At 43.3% G+C, this 22,236-nt stretch overlaps 1 protein-coding gene across 1 annotated transcript; it reads left to right on the top strand.

Annotated features, from left to right (window-relative positions):
* The first annotated feature begins 17,803 nt into the window (after nt 1-17,803).
* On the top strand, nt 17,804-20,919 carry LOC123135913 (uncharacterized). Its single transcript, XM_044555157.1, has 2 exons — nt 17,804-19,017; nt 20,680-20,919. Exons 1-2 carry the CDS (start codon nt 17,859-17,861, stop codon nt 20,730-20,732), a joined length of 1,212 nt encoding a protein of 403 aa, XP_044411092.1. The 5' UTR covers nt 17,804-17,858; the 3' UTR covers nt 20,733-20,919.
* Nucleotides 20,920-22,236: the final 1,317 nt, after the last annotated feature.

Here is a 22,236-nt window from a genome sequence, read left to right as displayed (position 1 = left end):
AGGCTGATCGCACTCTTATGTGACAACACTGGAGCTATTGCACTTGCCAAGGAGCCTAGGTTTCACAAGAAGACCAGGCACATCAAGCATCGCTTCAACTCCATTCGTGAAAATGTTCAAGATGGAGACATAGATATTTGTAAAGTACACACGGACCTGAATGTAGCAGATCCGTTGACTAAACCTCTTCCTAGAGCAAAACATGATCAACACCAAAATTCCATGGGTGTTCAATTCATCACAATGTAACTAGATGATTGACTCTAGTGCAAGTGGGAGACTGTTGGAAATATGCCCTAGATGCAATAATAAAATGGTTATTATTATATTTCTTTGTTCATGGTAATAGTCTATTATTCATGCTATAATTGTGTTATCCGTAAATCGTAATACACGTGTGAATATATAGACCACAACGTGTCCCTAGTGAGCCTCTACTTGACTAGCTCGTTGATCAACAGATAGTCATGGTTTCCTGACTATGGACATTGGATGTCATTAATAACGGGATCACATCATTAGGAGAATGATGTGATGGACAAGACCCAATCCTAAGCATAGCTCAAAGATTGTGTAGTTCGTTTAGCTAGAGCTTTTCCAAATGTCAAGTATCATTTCCTTAGACCATGAGATTGTGCAACTCCCGGATACCGTAGGAGTGCTTTGGGTGTGCCAAACGTCACAATGTAACTGGGTGACCATAAAGGTACACTACGGGTATCTCCGAAAATGTCTGTTGGGTTGGCACGAATCTAGACTAGGATTTGTCACTCCGTATGACGGAGAGGTATCTCTGGGCCCACTCGGTAATGCATCATCATAATGAGCTCAATGTGACCAAGTGTATGGTCACGGGATCATGCATTACGGTACGAGTAAAGTGACTTGCTGGTAACGAGATTAAACGAGGTATTGGGATACCGACGATCGAATCTCGGGCATGTAACGTACCGATTGACAAAGGGAATTGTATACAGGATTGCTTGAGTCCTCGACATCATGGTTCATCCGATGAGATCATCGAGGAGCATGTGGGAGCCAACTTGGGTATCTAGATCCCGCTGTTAGTTATTGACCAGAGAGGCGTCTCGGTCATGTCTGCATGTCTCCCGAACCCGTAGGGTCTACACACTTAAGGTTCAGTGATGCTAGGGTTGTAGAGATATGAGTATGCAGTAAACCGAAAGTTGTTCGGAGTCCCGGATGAGATCCCGGACGTCACGAGGAGTTCCGGAATGGTCCAGAGGTAAAGAATTATATATAGGAAGTGAAGTTTCGGCCATCGGGAAAGGTTCGGGGGTTACCGGTATTGTATCGGGACCACCGGAAGGGTCCCGGGGGTCCACCGGGTGGGGCCACCTATCCCGGAGGGGCCCATGGGCTTAAGTGGGAGGGGAACCAGCCCCTGGTGGGCAGGTGCGCCCCCCTTGGGCCCCCCTGCGCCTAGGGTTGGGAAACCCTAGGGGTGGGGGCGCCTCCACTTGCCTTGGGGGGCAAGCCACCCCCTTGGCCGCCGCCCCTCCTTGGAGATCCCATCTCCTAGGGACGGCGCCCCCCCTAGGGGGCCTATATAAAGAGGGGGGAGGGAGGGCAGCCAGACCCATACTCTTGGCGCCTCCCTCTCCCCTTGCTACACCTCTCCCTCTCGTAGAAGCTTGGCGAAGCCCTGCCGAGATCGCTGCTGCATCCACCACCACGTCGTCGTACTGCTGGATCTTCATCAACCTCTCCTTCCCCCTTGCTGGATCAAGAAGGAGGAGACGTCTTCCTCAACCGTACATGTGTTGAACGCGGAGGTGCCGTCCGTTCGGCGCTAGGATCTCCGGTGATTTGGATCACAACGAGTACGACTCCCTCAACCCCGTTCTCTTGAACGCTTCCGCTCGCGATCTACAAGGGTATGTAGATGCACTCCTCTCTCTCGTTGCTAGATGAACTCATAGATTGATCTTGGTGAAAGCATAGAAATTTTTTATTTTCTGCAACGTTCCCCAACAAAGCCGGCCACCCGAACAAAGCATGCTAAGGGCTCTTTATCTTAACCACCTCAAACCATAACGTCTCTGCCCTGTAATCATAGTCATCACCAAAAGCCACTTCCAAAGCAATTTTGCCAACTGGATAGGCCGACTTACCAGGTACCACACCATGGAAGACCATAGAGGATGGCTTAAGCTCTTTATCAGTCAAGTTCATCTGACGAAAAGTATCATAATACAGGATATTGATGCTGCTGCCTCCATCCATGAGTACTTTAGTGAATTTATAACCCGGATTGTCAACCCGGGGCGGGTGATACTCTCAACTCCATACAATTGGCTGCTCCGACCATCGCAAGTATTGAGGTACCGCCGGCTCAATTGCACTAACCGCGCGCTTATGAAGCTTCTGATCTCTTTTCCAAAGACTTGTTGTAAACACATGATACTGGTCACCGTTAAGCTGCTTTGGATTACTCTAATATCCTGACTGCTGCTGCTGGTTACCCTGACCAAGTTGTTCATTATAACCACCCTGGTTATCTTGTCCCTGGTACCCAGAGTTTGAGCCACGGCCGCCAAAGCCGGGCCCCTGTGAGCCGGACCCTGACCCGCTAGGTGGGCCGTTGTTACCACCATGATTCCGATTGAAGCCAGAACTCTTGTTGTCTTTCATGATGAAACAATCCTTCCAAGCATGAGATGAAGGTTGACCAGGCAGACTATGCTTTGGGCAAGGATCATTATGCAAGGCTTCCAGGTTAAATTTTGGTCCTCCAAACTTACCCTTACGATGCTGATTTTTTGGCTGAGCATTGGTGTTTGCCACAAAATCTGACCCGCCATCGGCCGGTTTGCGCTTACCACCATTGCCCTGATTATGACCATTATGACCTGTTACATTCTGCTGCTGACCTTAACCATTGCCACCTTTCTTCCCCTTATTGGGTTTTTCCTCGTCAGATCCGGGGTCCTTGGTGTTTTCAAAATCAGCATACTTGATGAGAGCCGCCATAAGCTCTCCCATGTCATTGTAGTGACATTTAAGCCACCCCAGCTTCTGCTTGAGGGGTGCAAAGTGACAATTCTTCTCGAGAATTAGAACAACGGAGCGCCCGCAATGCTATCTGATAAGTGAATAATAGCCGAACCCGGTGGACCCAATGGTGAGTCGACTCATCCTCTCGCTGCACACAGTTGTCTAGATCAATGATTGACATAGGCTACTTACATGTTCCTTTAAAATTCTGAATGAAGCATGCCCTCAACTTAGCCCATGAGTTATTGGCATTGGCAGGTAGCCCTTTCAGCCAGGTTCGAGCCGGCCCATCCAACATCATGGTGAAATACTTGGCACATACAGCATCGTTGACATCTAACATCTCCATGGCCAGCTCATAGCTCTCAATTCAAGCCTCAGGCGGAAGATCAATTGTATAATTAGGCACCTTACGGGGCCCCTTAAAATCCTTAGGCGGACGCTCATTGCGCAGAGCCAGCACTAGACACGGTACTCCAACTGACCTGGAGGTCATTCCAGTCTCCACAGATACAGAAGGATTTATCTGAAACTGTTGACGAGCCCCCAATTGAGCCACTAGCTCTGCTTCACGGCGTGCTATAGCTTGATCCACAAGGGCCTGAGCAGTGTTATTATCACGGGGTGGGTTGTGTCCGCGGGGCGGGTCGTCATTGTGGGGTGGGTCATGATGCCGCTCGTTGCTAGAAACCGTCGGCGACTCAATGCGCCAGCTGTAGCTGCAGCTCTGACGGGGCGTTGAATGAACATGATCACGGCTATAAAAATAAGCCGCCTGTTGTCTCACCGCTGTTTGAAGGAGCTCAACCACATTACAGGTCTCCACAACCGCTGGCGACTCTCCTTCGATAGGGATAGCTGCTAGCCGACTGGCTGCTGCTAACATATTATCCACTGGATTCGAGTAATGGATAATAAAAGTTAGGAAAAATGACAAAAAATGATGCTAGAAATGAAAATACGTACAAGCATGATTTTCTCTTAGCGGTTGGACCATGTTACGTGGTCGTTCACCAAAAGTTGGAGTATCTTGTATAGTATCCATAATTAAAAAATGTACCGGTCATTGAATTAGTGAGTTTGCTAGTTTAGGTTTTCACCGGTTGGGCCATCGGTTCACCAGTTAATTGTATGGTATTTTAGGCCATAAGTATTATATTTTTGTTATACTAGCATAATACTAAGAAGTGTCAAATATACTAAGTTTCTACCATGTGACAATAACTTGGGCAGGGCGAGTTGGTTCCTGGGTTCAACTCATGGCTTCGCCCTCCTTCCTATAGTGACCAAGCTTGATTTGTGCATTGACAATTTGTTTTAATATTGCATTCGGTTTAACCAATTCTCTCCGGTCCAGTGGTGGACCGGTCCACATAGATAAAAAAACCATGAGAGACGTCAGTTTCGATCTCTAAAACTATGGTGGAATCACACTAGAAGCTTAAGCACACTTTGTGCTCCGACTTATAGTGCGAGTGATCTTGCGAAGCCATTTTTATGTCATTACATATGGTTGAATTGCTTCACCATAGATTCATGATAATATATTGTAACAAATGCTAACATGCCAACAACAATGCAACATCTTTTATGTGATTATAAAATTGTCAAAGGTAACAATAGGCTTAAACTAAAGGAAATATGGCATGTTTACACATAGCATATGCATTTCTAGCCAACATTTGAAACGTCACAAAGAATGATCTCTTCTCCTTAAATAGATCCCCGTAGTAATCACTTTCCCAACCCCTAATTTGATTTACGTAAAGTCTACTATCGTTGGTTCCAAAATCCAACCATACATCAAATTCCCAATCCTTTTTCCAATCAAGCAAGAGGGGAAGTAGAAATGTAGTTAAACACGCTCACTGGATGACACACAGAGACCAACCAGTGGGGCCAAAGCTCGGTACCAGAGTTTCTATTTCTAGTGATCATCAGATGACACACGGGGACCGCTAGAGGGGCCAAAGCCTGGAGCAACCGGAGCTTACTATTTCCAGCAAGCATGGTTTCCCTAACCAATCGGAGCGTACTTGTCAATTCTCAGACCTAACCATATATCATATCCTAATATTTTTTTTCCAATCTAGCTAAAGGAGATGTAGAAGACGTAGTCAACTTACGTTCTCTGGATTGTGCATGAAGACCACCGACGGTGCCAAAGCATGTAGCAGCCAGAGCTTGCTATTTTATAGCGAGGAAATGATACATTTCAAAAGAACATGATGACACAAGCTCTAAGGTTCGTCTAATTTATGCAGATTTGATATTCTACATTTTTTTCATAATGAGTATAAAATAACGTTGAGAGGTGCTTAGCTCGATGCTAGTAGACACATGTGTGCTTCTCCAATATTCTTGGTCACGGGGATGAAAACAATAGGGCATCGTAGCAATAATGCTAAACGTACAAAGAGTACCACGCAATTACACGCTCCCCCCTCTGATTTTCACGGGGTTGGGTCCCTCCTTCCCCTTAATCTCCAATCAAAACTCATCAATTTGTAAATCCCGTGTAACTCTATGTATCTCTAGCATTACTCGGCATCGTAGTATGTTGTGTTTTGTGTGTTTGGTGAAAATGTTGTTGGAAATATGCCCTAGAGGCAATAATAAAAGTATTATTATTATATTTCCTTGTTCATGATAATTGTCTTTTATTCATGCTATAACTGTATTATCCGGAAATCGTAATACACGTGTGAATACATAGACCACAATATGTCCCTAGTGAGCCTCTAGTTGACTAGCTCGTTGTGATCAACAGATAGTCATGGTTTCCTGGCTATGGACATTGGATGTCGTCGATAACGGGATCACATCATTAGGAGAATGATGTGATGGACAAGACCCAATCCTAAGACTAGCACAAAAGATCGTGTAGTTCATTTGCTAGAGCTTTGCCAATGTCAAGTATCTCTTCCTTCGACCATGAGAGCGTGTAACTCCTGGATACCGTAGGAGTGCTTTGGGTGTATCAAACGTCACAATGTAACTGGGTGACTATAAAGGTGCACTACAGGTATCTCCGAAAGTATCTATTGTTTTATGCGGATCGAGACTGGGATTTGTCACTCCGTGTAAACGGAGAGGTATCTCTGGGCCCACTCGGTAGGACATCATCATATGCGCAATGTGACCAAGGAGTTGATCACGGGATGATGTGTTACGGAACGAGTAAAGTGACTTGCCGGTAACGAGATTGAACAAGGTATTGGATACCGACGATCGAATCTCGGGCAAGTAACATACCGATAGACAAAGGGAATTGAATACGGGATTGATTAAGTCCTTGACATCGTGGTTCATCCGATGAGATCATCGTGGAACATGTGGGAGCCATCATGGGTATCCAGATCCCGCTGTTGGTTATTGACCGGAGAACGTCTCGGTCATGTCTACATGTCTCCCGAACCCGTAGGGTCTACACACTTAAGGTTCGATGACGCTAGGGTTATAAAGGAAGTTTGTATGTGGTTACCGAATGTTGTTCGGAGTCCTGGATGAGATCCCGGACGTCACGAGGAGTTCCGGAATGGTCCGGAGGTAAAGATTTATATATGGGAAGTCCTATTTTGGCCACCGGAAAATGTTCGGGATTTTTCGGTATTGTACCGGGAAGGTTCTAGAAGGTTCCGGAGTGGGGCCCACCTGCATGGGGGGACCCACATGGACGTGGGTAGTGGGGGCAAGGCCCCACACCCCTGGTCAAGGCGCACCAAGATCCCCCCTTAGAAGGAATAAGATCATATCCCGAAGGGATAAGATCAAGATCCCTAAAAAGGGGGGATAACAATCGGTGGGGAAGGAAATAATGAGATTTCTTTCCTCCCACCTTGGCCAACGCCCCAATGGACTTGGAGGGCAAGAAACCAGCCCCTCCACCCCTATATATAGTGGGGAGGCGCATGGGAGCTATACACGAAGTTCTGGCACAGCCCTACCTCTCTTCCTACTCCTCCTCTCCCATGGTGCTTGGCGAAGCCCTGCTGGATTGCCACGCTCCTCCACCACCACCACGCCGTTGTGCTGCTGTTGGATGGAGTCTTCCTCAACCTCTCCCTCTCTCCTTGCTGGATCAAGGCGTGGGAGACGTCACCGGGCTGTACGTGTGTTGAACGCGGAGGTGCCGTCCGTTCGGCACTAGGATCATCGGTGATTTGAATCACGACGAGTACGACTCCATCAACCCCGTTCACTTGAACGCTTCCGCTTAGCGATCTACAAGGGTATGTAGATGCACTCTCTTTCTACTCGTTGCTGGTCTCTCCATAGATAGATCTTGGTGACACGTAGGAAAATTTTGAATTTCTGCTACGTTCCCCAACAGTGGCATCATGAGCTAGGTCTATTGCGTAGATTCTTTGCACGAGTAGAACACAAAGTAGTTGTGGGCGTTGATGTTGTTCAATATGCTTACCGTTACTAGTCCAATCTTGTTTCGACGGTATTGTGGGATGAAGCGGCCCGGACCGACCTTACACGTACTCTTACGTGAGACAGGTTCCACCGATTGACATGCACTTGGTGCATAAGGTGGCTAGCGGGTGCCAGTCTCTCCCACTTTAGTCGGAACGGATTCGATGAAAAGGGTCCTTATGAAGGGTAAATAGCAATTGGCATATCACGTTGTGGTCTTGCGTAGGTAAGAAACGTTCTTGCTAGAAACCCATAGCAGCCACGTAAAACATGCAACAACAATTAGAGGACGTCTAACTTGTTTTTGCAGGGTATGCTATGTGATGTGATATGGCCAAGAAGAATGTGATGAATGATATGTGATGTATGAGATTGATCATGTTCTTGTAATAGGATTCACGACTTGCATGTCGATGAGTATGACAACCGGCAGGAGCCATAGGAGTTGTCTTTATTTATTGTATGACCTGCGTGTCATTGAAGAACGCCATGTAAACTACTTTACTTTATTGCTAAACGCGTTAGTCATAGAAGTAGAAGTAGTCGTTGGCGTGACAACTTCATGAAGACACGATGATGGAGATCATGATGATGGAGATCATGGTGTCGTGCCGGTGACGATGATGATCATGGAGCCCCGAAGATGAAGATCAAAAGGAGCAAAATGATATTGGCCATATCATGTCACTATTTGATTGCATGTGATGTTTATCATGTTTATGCATCTTGTTTGCTTAGGACGACGGTAGTAAATAAGATGATCCCTTACAAAATTTCAAGAAGTGTTCTCCCCTAACTGTGCACCGTTGCTACAGTTCGTCGCTTCTAAGCACCACGTGATGATCGGGTGTGATGGATTCTTACGTTCACATACAACGGGTGTAAGACAGTTTTACACAGCGAAAACACTTAGGGTTAACTTGACGAGCCTAGCATGTGCAGACATGGCCTCGGAACACGGAGACCGAAAGGTCGAGCATGAGTCGTATGGTAGATACGATCAACATGAAGATGTTCACCGATGATGACTAGTCCGTCTCACGTGATGATCGGACACGGCCTAGTTGACTCGGATCATGTGATCACTTAGATGACCAGAGGGATGTCTATCTAAGTGGGAGTTCATAAGATGAACTTAATTATCCTGAACATAGTCAAAAGACCTTTTGCAAATTATGTCGTAAGCTCGCGCTTTAGTTCCACTGTTTAGATATGTTCCTAGAGAAAATATAGTTGAAAGTTGATAGTAGCGATTATGCGATCAGTAGAAAGCTTATGTCCTTAATGCACCGCTCAGTGTGCTGAACCCCAACGTCGTTTGTCGATGTTGCGAACATCGGACATACACGTTTTGATAACTACGTGATAGTTCAATTAAATGGTTTAAGTAGAGGCACCAAAGACGTTTTCGAAACGTCGCGGAACATATGAGATGTTTCGAGGGCTGAAATTGGGATTTCAGGCTCGTGCCCACGTCAAGAGGTATAAGACCTCCGACGATTTTCTTAGCCTGCAAACTAAGGGAGAAAAGCTCAATCGTTGAGCTTGTGCTCAGATTGTCTGAGCACAACAATCACTTGAATCGAGTGGGAGTTGATCCTCCAGATGAGATAGTGATGTTTCCCCAAAGTCATTGCCACCAAGCTGCTAGAGCTTCGTGATTAACTATAACATATCAGGGATAGATATGATGATCCTTGAAATATTCATGATGTTTGACACCGCGAAAGTAGAAATCAAGAAGGAGCATCAATTGTTGATGGTTGGTGAAACCACTAGTTTCAAGAAGGGCAAGGGAACAAAGGGATACTTCATGAAACGGCAATTCAGCTGCTGCTCTAGTGAAGAAACCCAAGGTTGAACCCAAACCCGAGACTAAGTGCTTCTGTAATAAGGGGAACAACCACTGGAGCAGCATTACCCTAGATACTTGGTAGATGAGAAGGCTGGCAAGGTCGATAGAAGTATATTGGATATACATTATGTTAATGTGTACTTTACTAGTACTCCTAGTAGCACCAGGGTATTGGATACCGGTTCGGTTGCTAAGTGTTAGTAACTCGAAATAAAAGCTACGGAATAAACGGAGACTAGCTAAAGGTGAGCTGACGATATATGTTGGAAGTGTTTCCAAGGTTGATATGATCAAGCATCGCACGCTCCCTCTACCACCGAGATTGGTGTTTGCGTTGAGCATAGACATGATTGGATTATGTCTATCGCAATACGGTTATTCATTTAAGGAGAATAATGGTTACTCTATTTTTGAATAATACCTTCAATGGTCTTGCACCTAAAGGAATGGTTTATTGAATCTCGGTCGTAGTGATACACATTTTCATGCCAAAAGATATAAGATAGTAATGATAGTACCACTTACTTGTGGCACTGCCATGTAAGTCATAATGGTATAAAACGCATGAAGAAGCTCCATGTTGATGGATCTTTGGACTCACTCGTTTTTGAAAAGTTTGAGACATGCGAACCATGTCTATTGGTGTATATGCATGAAGAAACTCCATGCAAATGGATCGTTCGGACTCACTTGATTTTGAATCACTTGAGATATGCAAATCATACCACATGGGCAAGATGACTGAAAAGCCTCATTTTCAGTAAGATGGAACAAGATAGCAACTTGTTGGAAGTAACACATTTTGATGTGTGCAGTCGAATGAGTGCTGAGGCATGCAGTGAATATCATTATGTTCTTACTTCACAGATGATTCGAGTAAATGTTGAGTATATTTACTTGATGAAACACAAGTCTGAATTATTGAATGGTTCAAGTAATTTCAGAGTGAAGTAGCAGATCATTGTGACAAGAGGATAAAATGTCTATGATATGATCATAGAGATGAATATCTGAGTTACGAGTTTTGGCACACAATTAAGACATTGTGGAAATTGTTTCGCAATTAATACCGCCTGGAACACCATAATGTGATGGTGTGTCCGAACATCATAGTTGCACCCTATTGGATATGGTGCGTACCATGATGTCTCTTATCGAATTACCACTATCGTTCATGGGTTAGGCATTAGAGACAACCACATTCACTTTAAATAGGGCACCACGTAATTCCGATGAGATGACACCGTATGAATTATGGTTTAGAGAAACCTAAGTTGTCGTTTCTTAAAAGTTTGGGGCTGCGACGCTTATATGAAAAAGTTTCAGGTTGATAAGCTCGAACCCAAAGCGGATAAAATGCATCTTCATAGGAAACCCAAAACAGTTGGGTATACCTCCTAATTCAGATCCGAAAGCAATATGGATTGTTTCTAGAATCGGGTCCTTTCTCGAGGAAAAGTTTCTCTCGAAAGAATTGAGTGGGAGGATGGTGGAGACTTGATGAGGTTATTGAACCGTCTCTTCAACTAGTGTGTGACAGGGCACAGGGAGTTGTTCCTGTGGCACCTACACCAATTGAAGTGGAAGCTTATGATATTGATCATGAAACTTCGGATCAAGTCACTCCCAAACCTCGTAGGATGACAAGGATGCGTACTACTTCAGAGTGGTACGTAATCCTGTCTTGAAGGTCATGTTGCTAGACAACAATGAACCTACGAGCTATGGAGAAGCGATGGTGGGCCCGGATTCCGATAAATGGCTTGAGGCCATAAAATCCGAGAGAGGATCCATGTATGAAAACAAAGTGTAGACTTTGGCAGAACGGCTCGATGGTCGTAAGGCTAATGAGTACAGATGGATTTCAAAAGGAAGACGGACAATGATGGTAAATGTCACCATTAAGAAAGCTCGACTTGTCGTTAAGATGTTTTCCGACAAGTTCAAGGAGTTGACTACGATGAGATTTTCTCACTCGTAGCGATGCTAAGAGTCTGTTGGAATTATATTAGCGATTACTGCATTATTTATGAAATCTTGCAGATAGGATGTCAAAACATTGTTTCCTCGACGATTTTAATGAGGAAAGGTTGTATGTGATACAACCGGAAGGTTTTGTCAATCCCGAAAGATGCTAATAAGTATGCAAAGCTCCAGCAATCCTTCTAAGGACTGGAGTGAGCATCTCGGAGTTGGAATGTATGCTTTGATGATGATCAAAAATTTTGGGTTTGTACAAAGTTTATGAGAAACTTGTATTTCCAAAGAAGTGAGTGGGAGCACTATAGAATTTCTGATGAGTATATGTTGTTGACATATTGTTGATCAGAAATGACGTAGAATTTCTGGAAAGCATATAGGGTTATTTTGAAAGTGTTTTTCAATGGAAAGCCTGGATTAAGCTACTTGAACATTGAGCATCAAGATCTATAAGGATAGATCAAAATGCTTAATAATACTTTCAAATGAGCACATACCTTGACATGATCTTGAAGGTGTTCAAGATGGACCAGTCAAAGAAGGAGTTCTTGCCTGAGTTGTAAGGTACGAAGTTAAGACTTAAAGCTCGACCACGGCAGAATAGAGAGAAAGGACGAAGGTCGTCCCCTATGCTTAAGACGTAGGCTCTTCAGTATGCTATGCTGTGTACCGCACCTGAAGTGTGCCTTGCCATGAGTCAGTCAAGGGGTACAAGAGTGATCCAAGAATGGCTCACAGGACAGCGGTCAAAGTTATCCTTAGTAACTAGTGGACTAAGGAATTTTCTCGATTATGGAGGTGGTAAAAGAGTTCGTCGTAAAGGTTACGACGATGCAAGCTTGACACCTATCCGGATAGCTCTGAGTAGAGAGACCGGATACATATAATGGAGCAATAATTTAGAATAGCTCCAAGTAGAACAGTTGTTTGGAATAGCTCCAAATAGAGCGTGGTAGCTGCATCTAGGAGATGACATAGAGATTTGTAAAGCACACACGGATCTGAAAGGTTCAGACCCGTTGACTAAAACCTCTCTCACAAGCAACATGATCAAACATAAAACTCATTGAGTGTTAATCACATAGTGATGTGAACTAGACTACTGACTCTAGTAAACTCTTGGGTATTAGTCACATGGCGATGTGACCTGTGAGTGTTAATCACATGGCGATGTGAACTAGATTATTGACTCTAGTGCAAGTGGGAGACTGTTGGAAATATGCCCTAGAGGCAATAATAAAAGTATTATTATTATATTTCCTTGTTCATGATAATTGTCTTTTATTCATGCTATAACTGTATTATCCGGAAATCGTAATACACGTGTGAATACATAGACCACAATATGTCCCTAGTGAGCCTCTAGTTGACTAGCTCGTTGTGATCAACAGATAGTCATGGTTTCCTGGCTATGGACATTGGATGTCGTTGATAACGGGATCACATCATTAGGAGAATGATGTGATGGACAAGACCCAATCCTAAGACTAGCACAAAAGATCGTGTAGTTCATTTGCTAGAGCTTTGCCAATGTCAAGTATCTCTTCCTTCGACCATGAGAGCGTGTAACTCCTGGATACCGTAGGAGTGCTTTGGGTGTATCAAACGTCACAACGTAACTGGGTGACTATAAAGGTGCACTACAGGTATCTCCGAAAGTATCTATTGTTTTATGCGGATCGAGACTGGGATTTGTCACTCCGTGTAAACGGAGAGGTATCTCTGGGCCCACTCGGTAGGACATCATCATATGCGCAATGTGACCAAGGAGTTGATCACGGGATGATGTGTTACGGAACGAGTAAAGTGACTTGCCGGTAACGAGATTGAACAAGGTATTGGATACCGACGATCGAATCTCGGGCAAGTAACATACCGATAGACAAAGGGAATTGAATACGGGATTGATTAAGTCCTTGACATCGTGGTTCATCCGATGAGATCATCGTGGAACATGTGGGAGCCATCATGGGTATCCAGATCCCGCTGTTGGTTATTGACCGGAGAACGTCTCGGTCATGTCTACATGTCTCCCGAACCCGTAGGGTCTACACACTTAAGGTTCGATGACGCTAGGGTTATAAAGGAAGTTTGTATGTGGTTACCGAATGTTGTTCGGAGTCCCGGATGAGATCCCGGACGTCACGAGGAGTTCCGGAATGGTCCGGAGGTAAAGATTTATATATGGGAAGTCCTATTTTGGCCACCGGAAAATGTTCGGGATTTTTCGGTATTGTACCGGGAAGGTTCTAGAAGGTTCCGGAGTGGGGCCCACCTGCATGGGGGGACCCACATGGACGTGGGTAGTGGGGGCAAGGCCCCACACCCCTGGTCAAGGCGCACCAAGATCCCCCCTTAGAAGGAATAAGATCATATCCCGAAGGGATAAGATCAAGATCCCTAAAAAGGGGGGATAACAATCGGTGGGGAAGGAAATAATGAGATTTCTTTCCTCCCACCTTGGCCAACGCCCCAATGGACTTGGAGGGCAAGAAACCAGCCCCTCCACCCCTATATATAGTGGGGAGGCGCATGGGAGCTATACACGAAGTTCTGGCACAGCCCTACCTCTCTTCCTACTCCTCCTCTCCCATGGTGCTTGGCGAAGCCCTGCTGGATTGCCACGCTCCTCCACCACCACCACGCCGTTGTGCTGCTGTTGGATGGAGTCTTCCTCAACCTCTCCCTCTCTCCTTGCTGGATCAAGGCGTGGGAGACGTCCCCGGGCTGTACGTGTGTTGAACGCGGAGGTGCCGTCCGTTCGGCACTAGGATCATTGGTGATTTGAATCACGACGAGTACGACTCCATCAACCCCGTTCACTTGAACGCTTCCGCTTAGCGATCTACAAGGGTATGTAGATGCACTCTCTCTCTACTCGTTGCTGGTCTCTCCATAGATAGATCTTGGTGACACGTAGGAAAATTTTGAATTTCTGCTACGTTCCCCAACAAATGTAATATGAAACTGTCTCTTGTAGATTTTGTTTAGATTAGCTTGTTTTTTGTGGGCTTTGTTGGGCTTTGTGGGCTTTGTTGAGTCAATTACACCACTGGTGCCATAACTTGGACCGAAAAATTAGTTTAGTGCTTAAACTTGCGGCATACATTGAACTGATGCCACAACTTGACTTTGGAGCTGATCCCGGGGCTGCGGGCAGGTGTTCTGGAGCGTGCACGGAAGGTGTTCGATGGTCCGTTGTTTGGGCAGTTATGAAGAAAAGTGTGGATTATGCTATTCTCTGTTCCGATTCTTGCACCTGTTGGTTTTTTACTTTCAGAGCTCTGGAAAATATGAGATGGTATGTGTCTTCTTTTCTGGTACAAGTACTTTAAACTGGCACCGTATCATTGTTACAATGAACAAAGGTTGTATTTTTTACATTGATTGGTACGCAAATAGTTGTCTTAGCTGATCACGTGTTGCGTATGTATGCTTTCACTTAACCTTGCTCATGTCTGTCTGTTATTCTTTCCTAGCTGTATCTGATTATGGTTTGCTGCTTGCCCCTATGCTGTGCTACAGAACTTACCTAACATGCAGAAACCTGGATGCGGGAAGGGCTCTGTGATAGATCGATCAAGGGAACAGACTATTGGGTAAATTAATTTTCTGTCAATTTTTGTTTCCGGTCTCTTCTTGCCTGCATGAACTAGTCCTTGTTCACTCTGCTTTCTGTTATCTCTCTACAGAGCAGTGAAAAAGAAAATGAAGGAATGGATGATTTTCAGGTATTGTTTTCAACGGGAAATGTCCAAATTGGCATGTATGTGATGATTTTCCTCCTCTGCCTGTGAATAAATGTTCCCTCTAATCTTTTCTTTAGATACATACACAAAAAGTTAAAACCAGTCCTTATTTCTGTTTACTACTTTGCCATGTCTATGAGCCATCCAGGCTAGAACCCATAGGAATTCTGAACATCTAGCAGAGTGCAAGTTACTTCGCTAATGCTTATATGTTCTAGAAAGTAAAAGAAAGATACTACTCAACTACGTTTTTGCCAATTGTCCTATGGACTTTGAGTAACTTTACACAAATGTTTCTTAACCATTATGGTAGATTATTGATAGTATGCTATCAGCCTGATATCTCTGAAGATAGAATAGTATAATGTGTGTGATTCGGTGTTGTTTCCCTCTGATGCAAGTAATGAGAGAATCAATCGGGCAGGAGTACCGGGAAGTCGTTGAAAGAAGGGTATTCACTGTAACTGGTAATCGCCTTGATGAAGAGGTATAGTGGCAACATTTTTTCTTCTATGGTTAAATTTGTGCTTTTTTTCTTTCTATTGTTTATCTTTCTTATAGTGTGCCTCCTTTATAACTTTGGAACCTGGAGACAATTGATGGTTTAATCGAGACATGAAAAATCATGCGGATGACAAAATTAACTACACATTTGAGGCTTTTTTTTGTTAACAAAAAATAATATTATGTGCAAACAATCAAAACACCTTTCCAAAAAAATATAAGCAGGTGCAAACAATCAAAACATGTATGCTCATATTTCTAAATAAAATAAAATTAACTACACATTTAAGTTTTTGTTTTATTTTTCCTACAAACATAGTCATATTTCAGGTACAATGACCAAGGAAGATCATATAAAAAATAAAACTTCATTTTAGAAAATTAAATAAACTAACAATGAGACTTTGAATATTCCTAAGAAAAAAAATGAATATAGGGTCTCACCTAAAAGAAATATTAGCCTGTTAGATTTCATCAATTTAATTTAAAATTGTTACAGTAGGATAATGTTTTAAATTTGAAATTTTGTTATTAATGTCATGAAATGAGATTTGGCATAGTAAAAATCTCTTATTCTATGCAGGAAGGATACAATTCAAGCTAGAAAATCCACACTAGCAGTAGATACTCTGTAGCTATCAATCCATGTACAAAACAATGCATGCCTTTGTAACTTTTTTTGGCACTATTAAACTTGAACAGGGAAATTAAGCTTTATTAATATTTCATATTCACGGTTTATGCTATTAGTGCTTCTCCGCTGTGTTCAAATGGTGGGCGTGTACCTGTGTGGGGACTTGAACCATGTTTTTAAGATTGAGGCATTATTTTTTCTCCCGTTGCAACGCACGGGCATTTGTGCTAGTTTAAATAAATTATAAATCACAAAACTTTTCATGTAACAATTTGCATATTTAATAAAAACATATATTCAATAAATGCTTACATAAATTTACAAAAATTACAGTTTAAAAATATATTAATGTATTATATAAAAGTATTCATGCTTTTAGAAATTTGTTTATTTTTCATATATTTTAATAAACTAGTCAATGTGTACGTGCAATGCACGTTAATTTGAAAGTATATTAAGTGCATGCGGATATTAAGTAAGATATTATTTGTGTGTTATTATGTGATTAGCACTATATTTGGCATGAAATTAACTGCATGCTAAACATGTTGAGCGTCGACATTGAAGCATTCTAGATCGTTGGATTGATATGATTTGATGGCCAAGATTAATTGGATCTGCCCCTTTGGGTCTTTTTATATTTGTATAGATTATTTTAGAAGTTTAAAAATGTTCATAGTTTGGAAATTATATTCATATCGTATATAAAAGTTTTTATGCTGTAAGAAAGTTTGTATTTATATATATCCGTAAATTCTTATATAAATATTCGTAGTTTTAACAAAATATTCATATAGTATATAAAAGTGTTCATGCTTTAAGAAACATATATTCATATAATATAAAAATAGTTGACCGGGATTCAAAGCAGCTACATGTAGTCATCAGGTGCGTGTGACACCACACCATCCAGCAGCATTGCTCTTTTTAGGAATTTACGAAATATATGTAAATTATATTATAATGTTATAAATAGTAATAATGTAGAATAATATTACATTATAAAAATATCAAAGTATTATTCAAAAATTATCTATATAATTTAAAATATCTATGTAGTGTATAAAAGGGTTCATTGTTATTTTGAAATTTATTTTGTTTATAACACACGGTTACAATTTACATGTGTAAAAAATAACAGTGCAAAATGAGCTGCTGGGACTCTAGCTGGCTTGAGACAGAAAGGTTATCTCAAAGAATACATAAATGCGGCATCCATTTTAAAATTGAAATGATCGTCGCTCAGGTGGTTAGCCTCGCGCAGCACCTAGCTGCAGGTCGGCAATTTGAATCCTAGCGGACGCCGCTAATTTTTATTTATTCTTGTGACGCTGACAGATGGACCCTTGCAGCAGGGCCATTTTCATCAGGAAAAATCTGAGATTTTTTTTTTTGCAAAATAGCAGGCCACACGTCCAGTTTACCGTCCAGTCACTGACAGCGGGCCCATGCCACGTTGGCACGCCTAATCAGCACCCTGTTCGTATAGAAACGTAATTTGCATCATAAATGCATGCCAAAACCAAGTTGCTACAAATTTTAACATTAAACTGACTTTTCACGTCAAGTTGTAGCATCAGTTGTTGTGGGCCTTTTTCTCCCTGCAAGAAAAGTTATGGGCTTTCCATACGCAGCGTGACATTTCCCCTCTCCGATCCACTCCAACAGATCCCGCACAAGCTGTGAGGAGGGCGAGATGACGCCCAGCCTTCGCCGCCGCCCCAGCTCGCCGGCGTCGGCGCCGCCGCTGGACGACGACGACCTCCTCTCCGAGATCCTCCTCCGTCTCCCTCCGCAGCCGTCTTCCCTCCCACGCGCCTCCGTCGTCTGCAAGCGCTGGCGCGGCCTCGTCTCCGACCCCGGCTTCCTCAGCCGCTTCCGGATCCACCACCGCCGCAACCCTCCCCTCCTCGGCTGCTTCGTCAAAACTTCCGACGATCTCTACTTCGAGCCTACCCTGGAGCCCCCCAACCATGTCCCGCGCGGCCGCTTCTCCCTGCAGAACCTCCCCAGCGACAGCTTCCTGCTCCTCGGATGCCGCCATGGCCTCGTGCTAATCTTCGACTGGAGGAAGTTGCAGATCCTGGTGTGGGATCTCGCCAACGGCATCCAGCAAAGCACCGCCTCCCCCCCGGGGTTTCACATGGTGGAGACCCTGATCCACCTCCAGGGGGCAGTGCTTCGTGCTGCCGCAGGCGTCCAGCACTTCCAGGTGTGTTTGGCAGGCTTGGAGAGAGGCTCCCAACAAAATTATGCACGAGTGATAGCCTGCGTTTACTCGTCCGAGACCGGCAGCTGGGGTAATCTCGTCTCAACAGCATTTCCATCCGTGCCTTATCTGCATGTAGATCCCACCATGGTTTTTATGGCCAAGCCCGGTGTGCTGGTTGGGGATTTCCTTTACTGGGCGCTTACTGGGAATTTTGTTCGAATTATCGAGTTTGATCTCAAGAGGCAGAGCCTAGCTGTGATAGGGATCCCTGTGGATATGGATCCTTGGAGACATTACGAGTACTCGGTTATGCGGGCAGATGATGGTGGGCTTGGCTTCCTCTTTCTGTCAGACTTCAGCGCCCAATTGTGGAAGAGGAAGACTGATTGTGATGGTGCTGCTCCATGGGTGCTGGGAAGAACTATTGAACTGGACAAGCTACTTTCCCTAAATTTACATAATGAGAGAGCGCCCCTAAGGATTCTAGGATATGCTGAGGAAAATAATGTGGTGTTCTTGTCGACAGTTCACGGTGTCTTCATGATCCAGCTTGACCCATTGCAGTCAAATAATGTGGTGTTCTTGTCGACAGTTCTCGGTGTCTCTCCTCTCTATTATCCATTCGAAAGTATCTATACTGCAGGTAATAGCATTTACATTGGATATAACATAACCAGGTTATTTTTCAGTAATTAGTTGATGGAAGGCGGTTATGAGATGTTATGCTTTGCCAGCCTTAGTAACCGAGAACACGAAACCACGGAACAGTAGAATCAAGTTGCTAAAGAAGCATAGCACCTCCTTTTTTTGGTTAAACTAACAGTCTCAACAACGTTGTACTATCAACTATTTGCTTTTGCTGCTTGATGAACACTCCCAACATATAGTGATATCGCTCTGTGATCTGTTCTGATGCTTGTGTGGTGGCATTGTATGCGATGGTTATGACTTGAGAAAACATATGTTAATGGTAGCTTAGCTGGCTTCCTATATGGCTGTTGGCATGTTATGCTTCTTTAGCAACTTGATTCTACTGGTCCGTGATTTTGAGCTTCCTTAATTGAAGCCAAAGGTTGTGCCTCTTATCAAAAACAAATAAATTAAAGTGATGTTGTTTGCTATATTCTCATACTAGTATTATTGTGGAATTATATGGTTTGAGCCAAGGTGTAGCATACTTTTTATCTGTTTATTTATTCTATGGATATTTATAGAATAAAACAATGAACAGAGACAATACCAATACTTTTTTTATCAAGAGTGTCCATTTTTTGTATAACCGAATTTGTTGCCTACCTATGGGCATAATTAATAGAAAGTATAACAATGGTAATATTAGTGCTTAGCTGCAGTGCAGTTGTTTCCCGAGATGAGATACATAAGGGTTTGAAATCACTGTTAGTATCAAGAGCACAGATAACTCTGATTTGGGACTCAGTTCTGGGCTGCAATGGATGCTGCTGGCTAGGCTTCACCCCTTATGTTTAGCTGAAAGCAACTAGTACAGAACCAGCTCAGTGGCTTTCTTACAACCCAAGACTTCTTGACTTGACCCACTGACTTGGTAGCCTTAGACACAGACTTGACACACTAAGCTTACTACCTAAGGAAAAGACTTGACTCATTGACTGACTGCAGCAAGGATTACTCTAACGATATGAGATAACTAAATGAACAAAAACTAGCTTCAACCAAATGAAACGTCAAGTAGATAGCTTAATTGGTTATCTTTCTTTCAATTGAATATTGTTATCTTTGTTGATCTTGCTAATATTCTGTTGACAATAACGGTTGTTTGATATCTCCAAAATACTTGTTCATATTTATATATTTGTCCCTTTTAGAAGAGTCCTGCTGCAAGTGGCAAGTTCAATTGTGCTAGAGAAAACTAGTAATTGACTTTATTTCATCATTTCAAGCTAAATTTATTTAAAGATAATCTAAATATGAATAGTTGTTATCACATTTATTGCTGGCATTTATTGGTATAAGTATATTTTATTTTATACAGTATGGCATGGAACAAGCTTAAGAATATTTTTTGTGTAACTTCTCTCTTCCGGCCAGCTAATAATCTGAATGTACATGTTCTCCATTTTTATGACACTTGAATACATACTGTTTTTTGAGTATTATGTTTATTTGGTAGTAGATGGGGCTTTGTTTATTTACTCTTATTGTTGTATCAAACCTGTTTTGTTTTTCTCAAATTTCATCAACCATTTTATCTAAATATCTCATTGATGCCCTCGTGTCTATTTGTTTCTCACTGGAATGTCATCGATTCCTGAACATATGCTTGTAGGCATGGGCATTGCTGGTGGTCATGATGGGGCTAAACTTTTGCACAATGCATAAGATGATTGGTCAGATTAATATGCTATCATGATGTACTGGATTGAGCAGGTAAGCCTATCTTTAAGTAGTAGCAGAGCGAAATAGTTTCTTTTTCTTTGCTTTATGGATAGTTCTCTATTTTACTTTTACTTGTTGCTGCATTGCATTCAATATTTTTGTGGCTATGGATCTATCAAGTCCGATTGCTATTTGTATGTTGTCCCCTCTATGCAAGTAATCGTTAACTAATAGTACTTGATCATTTGGCTTCAGATTCCCTTAATTAATGCAGGCTTATACAATTGCCATTTCACACCGCTGTTCATTTGGGTTCATTATAATACGTAGTGCCCACTTAAAGTTATGTGCAATCTTAGCCTTTTAGGCCGCTTGCTTAAATATTTTCTCAGCATATCTTTGTGTGTCACTATAACTCACATATGTAATTGGCTATTAACCTCTAGACGTTTTTTGGAGGTTGTTATTTTCTGGAGTTATGGAGCGTCGATTGCAGAATCTTGATTCGGCAAGGTTTTTATCCAATACCATTTAAAGGATTAATGTAGTCAACTACTACATACTACTCCCTCAGTCCCTAATTACTTTTCGTAGAAATGGATGTATCTAAAACTAAAAATATGTCTAATACATCCATTTCTGTTGGATGAGGGGCTCATGGCCCATGTATTGCTGGCCTAAATGGCCCATGACCATAGTGGCTATCTAAACTAAGGGAGAGGAGATCGTCCTTGTCCTGAGTCCCAGAGCCGCCACACACGAGAGAGAAACTCACGCGAGCAACCAGACACGAGCAACTAGACACGAGCAGGACGCTATTTGCAGGTACTCCTCTCTCCCAAGTCCAAATTGGTATCAGAGGCCTGGTTGGTGTAGTCGCCGGCCGGTGCGGGGTCCGACAAGGAGGCGGCGGAGGGGCTTAAATCGGCCACGGCGTGCTGTGCGCGCGACGCGAAGAGCGGCCCGGTGGGCGTTGCGCGGGCAGCTGTTTCTTGGACCCGAGGCAGAGCCCCTGCTCGAACTCTTCCTCGTCCTTGGACGGTTGCGGAGGGAGAGCAACTGCTCAGGTGGTTGCTGGTGTTGTTACTGCGCGGGAGGTGCTACTGCAGAGGAGGTGTGGATCCGCGCGACGGGCCAGCTCCGGCTGCTGGGGACCAAGGTGTGGGCATTTGTGCTGCGCGGGTGTAAGTGGAGAGTAGTGGACTCGTGTGCGCAAAACCATTTCAAGTTGAGTCTCGTAGGTTAGCCTAGCCAAGAGTCAAAGCTGGCTTGCTGCAATAACTCCACCAACCCTTCTTGATAATATGCATGTATGTAGGATCTGATGTAAGTCTTGCTGAGTACCTTTGTACTCATGTTGCTATAATTTACATTTTTACAGAAGACGCTGCAACCCCTTCTGATGGGTTCTACGTAGACGTTGACATCAATGAGTAGGCTAAGGCCCAGGTGGTGATCCTGAGCTTGTGAAGGACCACGTAGTATAGCTAGGCTTTCCAAGCCTCTT

This window comes from Triticum aestivum, chromosome 6B (assembly GCF_018294505.1).
Source record: "Triticum aestivum cultivar Chinese Spring chromosome 6B, IWGSC CS RefSeq v2.1, whole genome shotgun sequence".
NCBI classification, from domain to species: Eukaryota; Viridiplantae; Streptophyta; class Magnoliopsida; order Poales; family Poaceae; genus Triticum; species Triticum aestivum.
Note: the sequence above shows the minus strand (reverse complement) of the source record. Positions and strands in the feature narration are given on the sequence as shown.

Coding starts and splice junctions, on each gene's coding strand:
- LOC123135913 (XM_044555157.1), top strand. CDS start 17,859: ATGACGCCCAGCCTTCGCCGCCGCCCCAGCTCGCCGGCGTCGGCGCCG. Junction 19,018..20,679: donor CGAAAGTATCTATACTGCAG/GTAATAGCATTT, acceptor ATATGCTTGTAG/GCATGGGCATTGCTGGTGGT.